Genomic DNA, 16,297 nt, shown 5'->3' with positions numbered 1-16,297 from the left:
GCATTGTGTGCGCTGGCCATGAAGGGGCAGACTTTCCTCTGGAAGAGAGAGTCAGAAGAGAAAGGGAAGAAAGCATGCTGATAATTGGACGGGCCCGTCACCATCCCTTTCCTCTGGCCGACACCCCGGAGGAGGAGCCTCGGCCGTCACATTCCTCCTTCTCCAACTTAGCAGGACCTCTTTTCCAAAGTCTACACCAACCCACATTCCCACCCAACTTTTCCCCTCCCTCCCTCCCCGCACACAAGGAAAGCACAAAAAAAAATCTTACAAGGGAGCAAGCCAGCAAGAAGAGCAGAGAGGGAGAGGAGAGAGATATCAGCAGCGTGAGGAGGCAACAAGCATCACGACTCGTCTCCACACTGGCAACTTCAGCCCCTCCAACCAGCCCCCAGCACTAGTGGCCCCTGATTCTTCTTTTTTTTTTTCTTGTAGTGTGTGTGTCTCCAAAGATAAGAGTGTATGCATGTGTCTGGCCATGTCCTATCCTCAGGGCTATTTCTACCAACCATCTGCTTCTTTGGCTTTGTACTCTTGCCCTGCTTACAACACTAGTGTCATCTCTGGAGCCCGGACTGATGAGTTGGGAAGGTCTTCTTCTGGTTCTGCTTTCTCCCCCTATGCTGGATCCACGGCGTTCACAGCCAGCTCCGCCGCCTTTAACTCTCCTCTCCAGTATAGCGGGGACCCCACTGCTGCTTTCACGTCGTATGTGGTAAGAATTGGGAAAAGAAAAGGTGGGGGGCTGGGGGAAAAGGGGGGGGGGTGTTGCAAATTCTCCCAGAAAAGTTCCCTTCCCATAGTCCATTGTAGCATCCACCATACCAAGTTGCTTAGGGCCCCATCCAGTACACAATCCGCCATACACACAAAGTATATCGATCTTGGTCGTACCCCCAAAATTACCCCCCCCCCCATACACATCCTAAAACTTGCTGCAATATCCTTTAGATCTAAAATGATCCTGGGCTTACCAGATCTGAAACTGGATCTAAGCTCCACGAATGTCCTTAACTACGTCCATGCTGGAAAATCGATAATCGAGTCCCTTCGGTCAGCCAGCACCGTCTCGAAGTTTTCCAGCAGCGAAGGAGTCCTCTGAAATATGAAGTATGTTTCCAATTACAGAGGATGCCTCCATTAGAAGGAAACATGCCCAATCGAAATGTGATCTTAAAAGCGTCCAGTTGCTGAATCTGTTTTACTTCAAACTGAGACTGAAAACTTCCAAGGTGATTTCACAATCGGTCCTCTTCACCACTTCATCCATCGATTGGCCATCGATTTCAGGGAGGAGAACCGATAAGTCTTAGTGTGTCATCGATCTCCTCATTAGCCTTTATTAGAGAAAGTATAAGTGCCTCCAATTGTTTCCTTCTTGCTGACACCTAGGCTGTGGTAGGGCTGGACCGTGTCTGTGAATTTACTCCCGGCATTGTAGAAGTCACCAATGTCCCTTAATGCTTTTATCAGCCCGGTTCTGATTTAATTAGGCGAATCAAGCCCCATGCGACTACCGACTTAATTAAATCTTCGGGTAATGGTTCTAGTTCCATGGCTGGCTGTCTAGGTGTGGTTGCTCCGACAAGACATGAAAGCCTATGGAGATTGCTCCGGCTGTTCGGGCTCCCAGCGCTGGAGATCACACACTGTAGGATATGTCGGCTCCATCGCCGTGCTCTGTTGGAGTCAGGTTTAGAGCAATCTCAGGGAACATGTAGGCCAGGACTAAAGGAGTAGTATCTGGATTAAAGATCTATGCAGAAGGCTTACAGACAGTATTGATTGGAAAATAATATTATGTTCTTCTCAGCTGACACCATATACAGAGATGTGAAAATTGGTAGCGAAACACATTTATAGATTACACTGGCTGGATCTTTATTCAACCTTACCGACTATGTAACTATATAAGGCCGATTATTAAAGGGTTTGATAATGTTCACACAATACATTGTTTTAAGATCCACTTCAAATATCCAGTATTAAATATCCTGCTAATGTATTTCATCTGCACATAATTAGACAATTAAAGTGAATATTCACACAATTTCTTCCATTCTTTTCATCAGTAAATCAGCATTAGTGTGCTTGATCTGAATATTACCTAGGTAAGGTAAAGGAACACATCCTTAAATAAAATGCATTCTTAGCTCTTTTAATAAATCAGCCTCAATGATTTATTGTGGAAACATTTTCAGCTCCTTTAATAATTCATCCTTATCTAGTCCGCCTGATCTGAATTGTATCTATTTGAGATAAAAGAACTAAAGGGGCACATCCTGAAATGAAGTGCATTCTTATTTTATGGAGTAAGTTAGCCTTATTAGCTACTTGATCTGAATATTATCAATTTAAGATAAAGGAAATCATCCTGAAATGAAGTGCATTCACATTTTATGGAGTAAATCAGCTTTATTAGCTACTTGACCTGAATATTATCAATTTAAGATAAAGGAAAACATCCTTAAATGAAGTGCATTGTCATCTCCTTTAGTAAATCAGTTTTATTTAGTCTGCTTGATCTTAATATTATCTCTTTAGAATTAGGAACTAAAGAAACACAATCTTAAATTTAGTGCATTCTCATCTCTTTTAGTAAATCTAAATAATATATATTCAAGGAAAAAAAAACTAAAATAAGCACATCCTTAAATTAAATGCATTTTCATCTCCTTAAGTAAATTTGCCTTATTTGGTCCACTTGAGCTAAATATTTTCTATGTAAGATAAAGGAACACAACCTTAAATGAAGTGCATGAATGACATGGCTGCTTGAATGTAATAAAATGATGGACGTCTTCTAATGCCTTGTGAGACTTATCATTATTATTTATCCTCCCCCAGGGCTCTCCATATGATCACGGCACAAGCATGGCTGGTTCTTTAGGGTACCATCCATACGCTGCCCCTTTGGGATCTTATCCATATGGTGATCCAGCTTACAGGAAGAATGCCACCAGGGATGCCACAGCTACTTTAAAGGCCTGGCTAAATGAGCATAGGAAGAACCCTTATCCCACCAAGGGAGAAAAGATTATGTTGGCCATCATCACCAAGATGACACTCACCCAAGTGTCCACATGGTTTGCCAATGCTAGGAGGAGGCTTAAAAAGGAGAACAAGATGACATGGACTCCCAGAAACAGAAGTGAAGATGAGGAGGATGAGGAAAACATAGACTTGGAGAAAAATGATGAAGAGGAGCCCCTAAAGCCAGATGAAAAGGGAGAGCTGGATGTGGACACAGGTTAGTTTGAAATGAACTCCATTAACTGAAATAAATACACTGATGAGATGTTAGATGTGTGTTATGTTATTTTATATAACTTTATAAATTAGTCCAGTTGTATGTAGACACTAGGAAGGCCTAACTAAATTCAATAGTCCTTGTTTATTGCAGGCCACTTTTGTTTGGCCTTGGAGCAGTTAGTCCTAGATGTTGTCAATAATCCTCTGTATGTTTTTCTGAACAGAAAAGCGGAGTCCAACAAGGGACAATTCTGATCGTTTGGAACAAGAAAATCTTCAGGAGAAGGATTTGATTTCCATCAGGAGTGATTCAGAGTTGAAGGAAGCTGAAGAGACTAGTGATATTCTATCTAAAAGCTCTGATCCAACATCTCCACCTATGTGCCAGTCTAGCCAGGCCCAGGAAGAACAGACTGTACATAATCGCCATCTTCACCACCACCACCATCATCATCATCATCCTCATCAGCCAACCCAGCACCCCCAGCACCACCAGCAGCAGCAGCCCCGCCCAATAGACCTTGTGCATAGGCGCACCCCACTTCATCATGGCACAGTTCCCAGCAATGCCGCATCAGTCATACACTCACCCCCTTCAGCTTCCAAGCCTAAACTATGGTCCTTGGCAGAGATTGCCACATCCTCGGACAAGTCTAAAGAAAACAGTGAAATCACAGCTGGAACAGGGTCAACCACAGTCCAGTCAATGCTTGGCAGTTCGTCCCCCCTTTCCAAATCCCCTGGAGCAACATGTCCCCTCCCTAATAACTCTGTGTTGTCCCGTCCCCTGTACTACAGCACCCCATTTTATCCCGGTTACACGAACTATGGCTCTTTTGGTCATATGCACAGCCACCATGGACCAAATACAACGGCTTCAGCCAACAGCAATGCACATTTCAATGGATTAACCCAAACTGTCTTAAACAGAGCTGAAGGTATGGCCAAAGAGTGTAAGCTTAGAAGTCAATCTCAAGCAGACCTTAGTAAGGATTCTGCTTATGAACTAAAGAAAGGTATGTCCAGCCTTTAATTCTGGATTCCTCTGCCAGTGTTGGGACTTACTATAATTTATTTAAACATAAAATGCCTTGACAGTTTACCAGTTCACCATCAAGAAAGTTTAGTCATTCAAAACATTCTAAAACCTAAAGGCCACTGCAGAATTAACTCTGGCTGGTCTCAATATGTCTTAAACCAGCTACAAAGAAATTCAGAATTTGTATTAATATGGACCTGTATATTTAATTGTAGCATTTTGTATTTAAATGAATCATCACTATCTTTGAAGTAAATTATGGAATTAAATCTGATGTACAATGATTTATGCTGTTTTTGTAATATAAATATATGAACTTTTTTCCTGAATTATTTCTTAGTGAATAATACAAGTTTAACTTCCTTTTTTAAATGCCTTTCTTCTTTGCCTTTTTTTTCTCACAGTCAAAGCATCTTTTTATAACATTTCTTTCTTTCTTTCTTTTTCTTTCTTTCTCCCTCCCTCTTTCTTTCCTTCCCCCTCTCTTTTTTTCTTTTTTCTAAACTTTTTTTCCCCCTCCTGTTATGCTCTTCATACAAATACTCCACTGTTTGTATGTATCATTTGCACGGGGGACTCTAATGAATGATGAGCCTTTTAAAAGTCATACAGCATTTATGTGTCGGTCCTCATTGGCTGTGAATGTGTTAACCTCATTAATTTTAACCAATGCCCTGCTCCACGCTAAGCAATCAAGCAGTGACCTTTACTAATGAATTCGATTTTATGCAGGAATCTTGGCATTACAAAGACTGTAGGAACTGAGTAGAATTCAGCTTGCTTTCATAATATTCAAAACATCAGAAGACATGCACACACTGTTTATCTGACTATTGCTATTTTTAAAAAAAAACAAAGTCATTTTCGGCTGCAAGAAGAGATAAAATTCTTTAGTGGATTTGAGTTTCTTTTTCCAGAAGACAAGACTGGATAGAGGGCAGTCAGTCCAATATAAGGTAAATCTAGGTCAATGCTCAGTTTCGGAGGTAGGTGTCGCTCTTGCTCTTGAATTTACTGGATATTTGCATAGGTGTGAATAGCAGGCATATGAAAAAAAGATAAAAATAAATAAACTCCGATATGCAAATCATGATTTAGACAGAGAAAAGTATCAGGTATACTGGGATTCAAATCCTGAATAAGATTTACATGCCAAATCTCGAGCTAAGCATCTCAGATTTGTAATTACAGATTTTGTAGCTAAACTTTTTTTTTGCCTGGCGGGTTTTTTTCTTTTTTTCTTTTTTTTTTTGGTAAATAACAACCGGATGAAAGAAAATGGGGACAATAAGTTTTTGCACTAATAACTGTTAAGTTTCTCTTTTTCTCTGGGAAGGTAAACAAATGAATGTGATCATCATGGGCAACAATTCTGTAGTTCACTGTTGTCTCTTCTCCATTTTTTATCGATCTATAAGTAGCTTAAATATTTCCTTGATTCAGTAAATATATTTAAGAATGTCAAATGATAAATCAATTCCCATATTATTCGCCAGTTAATTTTTGTAATGAAAAACGGTGAAAATCAGGGAAAAGATCTACAAGTCGATATAATACCAGCTCTTTAATAATTTGTATGAATAAACATTATAATAGTGTCATAGTAAAATACAATTCATTGGAAAAATAGGAAACGTTCTATTAAATTAGTGCAATTGAATTTAATATATGCATTTATATACTGTATGTGTACAGTATTGATAAATAATATTACCCGATAATTGATTTCGTTAGAACAATAGAACACAAGTTGTTCATACATTTTGCATTCCTATTTTCATTTTTTGCTCACGATCACTTTGGAACCAACCTTTATCTTTGTTACTTTTTAACGCTATCCACCTAGGAGAACTTTTTCTTCTCTTTCAGATTAAATTAAAGCTCACATCATATAAACCCGAAACTACAATTTCCAGCCTTTTCTTCCCCAGATTTATTTTGTGGCAAACTATTTGTTAGTCGTGAGTACAATTATTATTTTAAGTCATAATATAATTTGTTCTAATCACGTTAACAAAAAGTTTGTGTTTCTTATTGCAGCATTCGCCTATTACTTATGTGAGCTGACAATTTACTAAAAAAGAAATAAAAAATATATAAATGACTTCAGCAACAAACTGATCTGTAAATGCAGAATTAATATTGCTATGTAGTACATAGATATTCGATATTTGCTTTCTAGTCAGTTTAGTGAATATGAATTATTTTATTCAATCAGCATTTTATTTAAATACAATCATTTGCTGTTCAATACAGTCATTTCTACAGCCTGCACTCCAGGCAGGGATACAGACTTTTCGTTCTAATTTCCAGGGAGCAATAACACATTGAACTTACTAGATGTAGAACATAACTATTATAGGGTTGAGGATGATTTCAGAGCAACATTTCATTTACTTAATAACTGCTCACTGGAACATCTTTTTTTTTATTATTCTGTCCAAATTTATCACTTTACTATGAAAACTAGCGTCGAGTTTAATATATATATATATCAATTAATAAATGATTGCAGGTTTGAAAACGTTCAATTGTGACTTTTATATAAAATGACAAGCATTCTTTTTGAATCACAAGATTCTCAATATTCGTTTGCAATGAATTCACAGAACGAATTACGTTTGAATTACAGCCTTGTTATTGCTAGGATTAAAAGTAATGACCTGACCGACTGTTTTCGTTTGCCCAACTGCACAGCCATTATCGCTAGTGATCGCCTTCAAAGCACATCCATATTGTATAGAGGATTTTCACTTTAATTAAATGATCTTCAAGTCTGCCCATGTGGAATGGTGGTCCATGCCAGAAGCCTCCAAGAATGAATCGAGTTACGTCTCTGCCTTCTTAGAATAAAGGAGCCACTTTACTCACCCACCTATAGAAGTCACTCCATTGACCTTCTACCTTTGACATTTTGGTCAAGAGAGGACTGTGCAGTAAAGTGCAATGGACAACTTGTATAGAGGGGAGTTGCGAGTCACAGCGGTTTCTTTTAATGAGGCATAATAAAGCCTATAAAGTGTTCTCCCAAGTGTAGGGTCCACTATTGTGTTCCATTCCCACTCACTTTGCTTTAGTGTAGGCTGATTTGCTTCATTGTATTCTTTTAGTAATTCAGTAACTAAACCTAACCACTTGTGCTTTAGTATCAGGCTTCAGTTTGCTACCTAGATTCTAATATATATATATATATATATATATATATATATATATATATATAAACCATTTTGTTGCTTGTGCATATGGATCTGCCGTTATATTTGTTTATAAGTGTAATGTCGTTTTGTATTAATTGATTTAAACCTTTAAATCCTATATATTCCATCATACAAATAAGTCCATTAAGGCACATTCACATGGACATAAATGTTTTTCTGATCTTATGCATTTTTTCTAGCACAAAGGTTCCTGCATAATGATCAGTAAATACTTGCATAAAACTGTCCTTTTCCCAATACCTGCATGTGGCATACATGTGGACGCAGATTTTGGGGTTTTGGATCTGCATTTTGTTTACAGCCATGTGGATGAGGCCTAACTGATATAAGAACACTTTTATATGATATTTGTGTTCTCTCAAACCCTACCTAAAATTATGTACAGCTAAACGTTTCTGCAGTGTTCCCCTAAACAAAAATATTAAGTATATAACCCAACAAGGTGCCTTTTTATTCCCACCGGTATGCTCTTCCTTTGTATTGCACAGAAGAGTTTCTCTAAACCCACCTCCCCATAAATATGGTTTTCAGCTGCGTGGTTTCGACATCTCCATTTACCTCCTCCATTTTTCTCTTCAGTTCACCCACTCATATTTCCAATTCTTCCTTTATTCCAAAAGCATTTATACTGTCTTTTGTATGTGGCAAACAATAATTATATATAGCACACAATAAGCAAGATAAAAGCACCTGCCTTTGCTTAAATGTTTGGTATGGTACATTGCAAGAACTGTTTCAATGCTAATGCAAGGAATAAAGTTCTCCTGTTATTTGGTCTATATAAACCTGTCCAGAACTGGTATCAGAGAATTACCAAAGAAGGGGGGCATTTTAACTTTAATGAATGAGCATCCTTACCATGTCAGAAATACTATATGTAGGAAATGTGAAGGGGGGTTGGTGGTGGGTGTGCACATAATTCATTTTGGCAATTCATTGTAGCATATTGCCATCACATAATGCCATGATAATGGCTGTGAATTCAGGAATATTGCTCCTTTACATACATCAGAACAACAGGGAAATAATGTATTTACTATTTAGTTTAGATCAGTAGTAAAGTAATTTTAAAGTAATAATAAACCCTCAAGTTGCCTCTAGATCCATGTGTATAGTGGTACATGTAATGACTTTTTTTCCTAATCTTGCTTCAACTCATATTTTCTACCTCTTTGCAGATGGATGCTGCTGTTCCAGGCTCTGCTCAGTCTCTGTGCTGCTTCCCCGAATTTCCTGTCAGGAAGTAGGCACTGCTATATCAGACATGCAGAGGTGATTACAGGGAGATCAGCAGTCAATCCAAAAGCTGGTGGGTGGAGCAATGGAGCACAGATGAGAGTGTTAATTAACCCACAACAGTAAAATCAGTCTGTATATGCAGTAAAGCATGCTTGTTAAACTCACTGTGGAACCTAAGGGGTTAATTTTCTGCATTGTGTAAAAAGGGCGTTTGTTCCCAATTACTCTGTTCCTCCCCTTGTTTAAGCGTCCACCTCTTATCTCCTGATAAGACAAACTAAACAGTAGGCATTTTGCACATGCTCTGTTTGGTGTGTATTGCTAGAGAGGTGTTTTTTTTCTTGGGAGAGTGCATGTGATCAGCACAGGGCAAATCAGCACTGTCCAGACAGAGGTCAGGGGATTTGCATCCTCCTAGAGCAGAAAGAAAGCTCCTCCTACAAGCTTTACTAGTGCTCTGCTGAACACTGATAGAATCCACAAGACTGTTCTAACTTCTGATGAGAAAAGGTATTTAGCAGTTTATATTTACTAAAATAATTGCACTTCCAATTACTGTGTACTGTGGGAGACCAGATAAAGTGCATGCAGGGTCCTGGGTTTAGTAACACTTTAAGCTTTCTATTTCTGGCCTATCTTTGAATCCAGAGCTCAGTCATAAAAGCACACAAGTAAGGGTGGTTCCAGAGAGACACTGGAAGACAACGATCCACCCTATAGGTACACTTGTACACAGGAAGCCCTTCATGTTCTCATTTTGTGGAAACAAGGGCATTGAAGGTAAAATGAAACATCACTTAAAGATTAACTCCAGAATACAAGAGGCATGTGTATTCTTACTTGAATCTTTGAGGTTGATTTACTAACACTGGATAGTGCAATATCTGGTGCAGCTCGGCATAGAAGACAATCAGTTTCAAGGTTTTTTTGTCAAAGCTTAATTGATAAAGCTGACATTAGAAGCTGATTGCTTACCATACACAACTACATCAGATTTTGCACACTCTGGTTTTAGTAAATCAACCCCATGGTGTGCTTTTGTGTATTACTTCCAGATCTGTGCAGTAATCCAGTGTGAAACTGCTTCTGTTCAGAAACTTCCTGTAATAAAGACTGGTCACTGCCGCCCTCTCTCCTAGTGCAGGAAGACTGGTCTTGTCTCTACCCCCTCCTGTAGTTTTCTGCAAGCAGCCTGTAGTAGGTGGGGCCTGTTGGCTCCCTCCTACACCTCTGCTCTGTGCACAGGCTATGTACAGCACAGTGGTGATGTTACTGATACTTTTACAAGATAATATTTGGGTTTGCAAAGGCATTTGGTGAACATTGAGTGGATTTATATCCTTTGTGACTATTGAGGAATATATTTCAATACCTGCAGTGCCGCTTTAAGCATGTATGTAAATTATGCTTCAATTTTTCACTTAAAAGTTGATGGGTTTAATCACACTTTAATGGACGATTCCATTGCTAAGTAATCGTGAACCCCAAATCAGGGTTTTTTGTGAAGTTCACTTAAAGAGACACTCTTATTAGGATACAAGTATCTGTAAAAACTGTGTCTCTTTAAAATACATGGTCAACTCTTATCAGTACTTCCAGAGTTAATATTGTATTCCAGCGTTACAGGTGAAACCAGGATCTGCAGCATCTAAAGCTTCCAGGTGTGCAGGCTGCTTTCATCTCCCCTCTGTGAGTTGTGGTTCTACCCACCAACCTCTATGTCACTGGTATGTTCATAAAGCTGAGAAGGGGGAACCACAGCTCAGGGGGTAAATGCAAGCATCTTAAACACCCAGAGGTGTCAGATGCTGTAGATCCTAGACTTTTGTAATATCTCTTTTATATTTGCCTGGAGTTTACCTGAAAATGTGTGGCTTTTATTGTCAAACTTAAGTTGTGGTTAGATGAACATGAAAACAAAGTCACATTCAACACACAAATTCTTTGTATTACTGTAGAGTGGTCTATAAACATGCAAGGGTGACTCTGCTGGCCTAGGACGTTTACATCAGTGTAGGGGTGAAAAGGATGGAGGTGGGCGATACAGGCACTGCTGATGCTTTTCATCTTAAGGGTGAAAAAAAGCAATAGATAGAGGCGTTCTAACCTGCTTATGTTCAAGCAGCGGTACATGTATCCCAGGGGGTACTTCGGATGAGATCGGGGGGATTGTGTTTGTTATAATGAGTACAACTTAAAAGTTCAAAGACTTAGCAAGTGAACAATCCTACCCAAAAGTAATAAAAGTAGGATTTTTTTAAATTTAAAGTTAATGATTTTCCTAAAAAAACTATTTATGCACAGATAGTAAGTACCAGTAGCAAATGTACCCACATCAAAGGTTGATCAACTCTCAGGGGTACCTAGTAAATCTTGGCTTTCATAGGTACATTCTTTACATGTAAGGGTATTCTCATCTGTGTCAGGCCTAGGTGTATTCCTACGTGTCAGATCTAAAGTACTGTAATTTATATAACATGGTGAGCTGTGCACAGGAATACATTCTTGTGTGTTTTTTGATCAGTGTCTGTTTGTGTATTTACCAGTGCTGTGATCTGTTCAATGCTAGACCTTTTAATTCATAGCAATAAACTGGTACAGTTGTTTTTGCACCAATTTATAAACTATGATGTGGGTCTTTGCTCCTCTCACACTTTAACCCCTCACCAAATCCTTATCACTTAAAGTAAAGTAACCTTGCAGATAAAATACAAGGTGTCCATTAAAGAGAGAGGAGCCTCCCTCCCCTAGTAAAACAGCATAAATAAGGGGGAGGGGGGGAGTTAGTATACTTACCATTTCCCTAGCTTTTGCCTGCTGCACCTAAGCGAGGGTCACATCATCCTTCTTCCAAAGTACTCACCATTCCTCAGGATCTTGTCAGCTTTCACTCTCTGCACCACAGAAGCTGGAGGAGAGTTACATATATTATCTATATTTTTTTCTGTTTTTTTTTTTAATTTCCTAATGTATGCTCGATATTGATAAGGGAGAATTTGGGAAGCACTTAAAAAGCAAACCATTTCAGCATGCCTAAATGAATACCCAATCCATAACCTGTAAATTTTACTTAAACTTTTAATCTCCCCAACACTTAAACCTGAAACTATCACCTTAACGCCCAGCCTTATTGCCCACCATGTAACCTCTAAACATTCACCCTAACTCTTAACCTTACTGTCCACCATGTAACCACTGAACTTCATCACCTTCACTGTCCTACATAAGTGTAAACCACTAAATTATCACCCTAACCAACATACCATAGTCCTAACACCCTAAACTATCAAAATATTTTTTTTACTATATCAATACAATCTTTATTTTTCAAATAAACATTTAAAACATAACAACTGTTTTTTTTTTCTCTAACAGGCTGTAAATAGATATTTTAAATGCAAAATGTGCTAATGCAGCAGGGAGCGCCACCTGCTGGCTTAAATACAAAATAATAATACACTACCTCATTCCTATCTGATCACAAAAAAAGAAAAACTGTTTGTAAATGTTACTATTTCAGACCTAAAATAAAGAAATAAAATATGTATAAAACCACTATACATTCCCTTTAATACTCACTTTTTTAAGAACAAAAGTGTCTCACACCTTGCAAAAGGTCTCACGCCATAGCATATTGCTTATGATGAATCCTTTACAGTGCAAGATGATAGGACCAAAATGAAATTATTTGAGATAAATATGGTCAGCTGCACATGCAATGGCCAGTAAACCAGTTGTGTCCACAAAACACAACTGAAGAATATATTTAAATGAAAGATTTTGTGCCCAGAGTTCAGCTTTTAAGTTCATCCAAACCAGAGAGCATATTTGAATATAATGCAGCTTACTAGGCCTTAGATGTTATGGCTGCATTCCTTTTCTTTTTTTTCAGACTATGTACATTTTCCAAAATTACATTTTAAATAATGTTACCTTCTTTCTCAGCTGTCTTTTGAGGTGTTTGTAGTTCAAATCAGTAGATCAGCATGGTATGACAATGAGTCATAAGGTGAAAATAAAGTATAAGGAAAATAGGAAAAGTGAAATAAAAGCTTGAAAAAAGAATATAATTGCAGCCAACACATCTTTGGTTTTACTTAGAGGTTGCCTTCAGTGAAAACCATATGTCAAATAGATTAGTAGATAGAAAGAACTAGCTAGCCAGTTATATGCATATCTCAATTTTTTCCTGCAAATATCAAACTTGGTTTCATCTGCTTCTCATGACTCTTTTAACTAAGGCCTAGGATTTAGGTTTAGGATAAAGAAGGGGTGTAGCTGAGCTTTACTATTACTGGAAAAGTCAAAGTTTGTGACTGGTTTACTACAAAGCAAACTTTGTACTAAAAAGCAAGGTCCACATAGTACATCAGGCTCTTATCCCCATAATTGCTGCATTAAAGTTAAAAAGGACCTTGACATCACCCACACCTAGGTGCCATAGGTGGAAGCTTGAGGATAAGGTAGGAACATTTTGTTAACTCCCCCCCACAGTATTTATTTTATTTTAATGCCCCAATTTAATATAAAGGTGGGAGTCCAGATGCAATAAGCAAACTTGGCTTTTTAGTACATGTATACAGGTGTTTTGGCTGCACTTTCACAGACACAAAGACAGACTCTGATGCCTGCTGAAACCTACAGCACCAGCATATGTTTGTGAAAGCTTAACAGCAGGATTAACCTCTATGGTAAACCCAAGATGTAATGCACATAAGACATGGGTCAATGATGCAGTGCATTGTAGTGCACTAGGAGACCCACATATGTGAAAATCACACCCACTAAATGGCTATTTATATGTCAAAAATGTAGTATCAGTGAAAATAATACAATAAAACCTTCCCTACAAGGTAATATTACTAAATAAGTATAATTCTATTTTTTTCATGGATCACTTAGTTCTTAAAGAGTGATTTATTATCTCTTAAACTTTTATCTTGACAAGATCCTGCTTTGTTAACACGGTTGTTGCTCAGTTGCAGAATTCAGATTTATTGTGGGCTAAATCACCCACTTAAATCAAGCATCAGACCAGCCTGTTGTGTTAGCCTTTCGCTCCCTGTCTCTTTGTCTTAACTCCCAGCCATCTCCCCTATTCTCTTTTCTATATGACCTGCTTAGATGATTAGAAAGGACATCTGGGTTGGCAGTAGAACAAGTGTTTTGAAAGAGAAGACCGTCTGTTTTTCCAAGTGAGCAATATGTTAATTCTAAAGACCCCTTCTCTCTGCTTTCTTAAGAACAAGAGGAGGAAATCTGCCACAAATACATCAACAGAGGAGAAAGAGTCTCTACTGAAAAACAAGTGTCACTTTTTAATTTAGGCTTTGCACAGGCCTCAGATATAATCATGTGCCATATTTTCTAAGCTCTCCAAGCAGAGAAAGAGAAAAGGGACCTTAATCTGCTTCTCTCCTGGGACCAGTGAAATTGGAGAGGAGTTTGTATTGGTCTGTGTATAAATATATATTTATATATATATTCAGGAAATCTCACTGGGAATGCTCATTGAATTGTCAAGTCCGAGGAATGAGGCTCTTAATTAATTATGGGTGCTAAAAATTCAGGCCATCTGTTATCTGCTTGTATGTGGGTCTAACACAGGAATACCACGGCCTGTGTATTTGCTTGTGTTAGAAAACATATCATAAGTGTCTCTTTTAGTAGATGAAACTATAGGTAACAGATGGCAAATTGTATGTTGCATTCCTGTACCTTAATGTTGTTGCTCTGATATCACTCCATTGTTCTGAAAAAAGTGGATTTTAAAAAGAAATTTTCAATTATACCTTGTTTCAGTTATTTTGTCCATCAATAGAAAGCATGAAATCACCAAATGAAAAGAAATGGGAGTTATCTGTAGGAAGAATAATCAAGCGTAGCTATTTAAATCTCCATTTTGTCTTTAAAAATGTTTGTCAAATCCATCCTATCTTATAAAAAAAATCCCAAGGTGTATAAATTATTTTTTTATCTTTTTATTTTATCTGCTATCAGCTAAATTATATTTGGTCAAATCTGATTGATGCTGATCTCTGTGTCTACAGTGAAACATTTCTAAACTCATTGTTTGTTGCAACAATGTCAAACTGTATGGCCATTAAACATAAACATTCAAGTTCTAAAATCAGCTCCAGATAATTAAACTATACTCTTAGCCACCAATTCAATTAAGGAATACATCATTATGTTTAGGCAAAAAGCCTACTCCTTAAATTTTAGGTAATTTTTTTCCATGATCAGTTGTAGTCACATTGAGCATAAATTTCACAGTGCTCCTTTGCAGGCTGTCAGCCTCCTGTCAGTCATTTTATGTTGTGTGACTTCCCTCCCTGAGAACTACAGGTCTTAATAAGAAGTGTTTTGAGAAGAATCAGCAGGGTGGATCAGTGTGTGAATCATTTCTGAATGCTTAGTGGTGTGGATAATAAGGTTGTCCTGGGGCCTAATGTCAGTCATTTTGTGTTGTGAGACTGCCTTCCCTGAGAACTACAGCTCTTCATGAGACATGCTTACAGACAGCAAAGGGGTACATCATTGATATGAATAAATACTGAATAATATATTTAGAGTGGCCTAGGGTGTGTCTAGATTTGCAATTTGAACAACAGAAGGTATCTAGGCGAAACATTTATCTAGCAAGCTTGCTTTAGTTACCATTCCTTATTCTTGTGCACCAAATCTCATAAATGTCTCCAGATTTGCTTTAGGGGTCATGATGGTTTAGTATCAAGAAAGAGGACAAAAACAAGGGTTGGTCCACACTTAAGCCTGTTTCAAGAGCTTGTTAGCCCACTTTTATTTCTTTCCAGAAGGTACAACAAAAGATTTTCCTCATGGGGTGAACCCAGTTTAGATAAAACTTCACAGCCATTAGGCCAGCTTAGTGGTCACTAGTGTGCAAGTATCACAGAAGGTTCCTGCTTTTTAATACCTCTCTGGCTTTTTTTGCAACCGGTTGAAGCCCTGGCATGGAGTGGGGGCTAGAGTGACCCAAAATCACTCTTCCTGAAAAGAATCTGGATACTAAAATAAACAGGATTTGGGTACTTCAAAACCAACATTATTTTTATTAAGACTGTCATACCTATGGCAGCAGATACATCCTATCCTAGACTAAAACCCAGGTCATCATCACAATATATAAATTTCTGACTGCAGAGCAAAATTATAATTTATAGATTTTAGGGTTCTAATTAGGATTAGATGGTAAAACCCCTATCCTTACAGGATGTCAGTTGGGAATTTTGAACTCCCAGGTCTGTATACTTGGGAACAGAAAGTTCCAGGATGCTGGTTTATAGGCAAACATAGGAATTTTAGGAAAGGGGTGACAAAGTTCCCTCTGTCTAGCTAACAGCAAACATGTATTTTTTTCAATTATAATGTTAAAGGACTGATCTACCTACATATTTTGAAAAGTGTAGGTTATTTGCAACTCATTGATGATAATTTATCGCTGGATATAAGACTGAAAAAAACTCGAGTTGGTCATAAAAAAACAACATGAAATCACTGCCCAACGGAATTGTTTTTTTAGTGTGAT

At 37.9% G+C, this 16,297-nt stretch overlaps 1 protein-coding gene across 1 annotated transcript; it reads left to right on the top strand.

The window, feature by feature from the left end:
- The first annotated feature begins 233 nt into the window (after positions 1–233).
- Positions 234–4,575, top strand: IRX5 (iroquois homeobox 5). The gene is made up of 3 exons (XM_089689836.1): positions 234–715; positions 2,848–3,250; positions 3,477–4,575. Exons 1-3 carry the CDS (start codon positions 467–469, stop codon positions 4,283–4,285), a joined length of 1,461 nt encoding a protein of 486 aa, XP_089545962.1. The 5' UTR covers positions 234–466; the 3' UTR covers positions 4,286–4,575.
- The last annotated feature ends 11,722 nt before the right edge of the window (positions 4,576–16,297 follow it).

This window comes from Staurois parvus, unplaced genomic scaffold, assembly GCF_062004578.1.
Source record: "Staurois parvus isolate SC_StPar_1 unplaced genomic scaffold, SC_StPar_1.0 ptg000499l, whole genome shotgun sequence".
Taxonomy (NCBI): domain Eukaryota; kingdom Metazoa; phylum Chordata; class Amphibia; order Anura; family Ranidae; genus Staurois; species Staurois parvus.
This window is presented reverse-complemented; position numbering and strand designations above follow the sequence as displayed.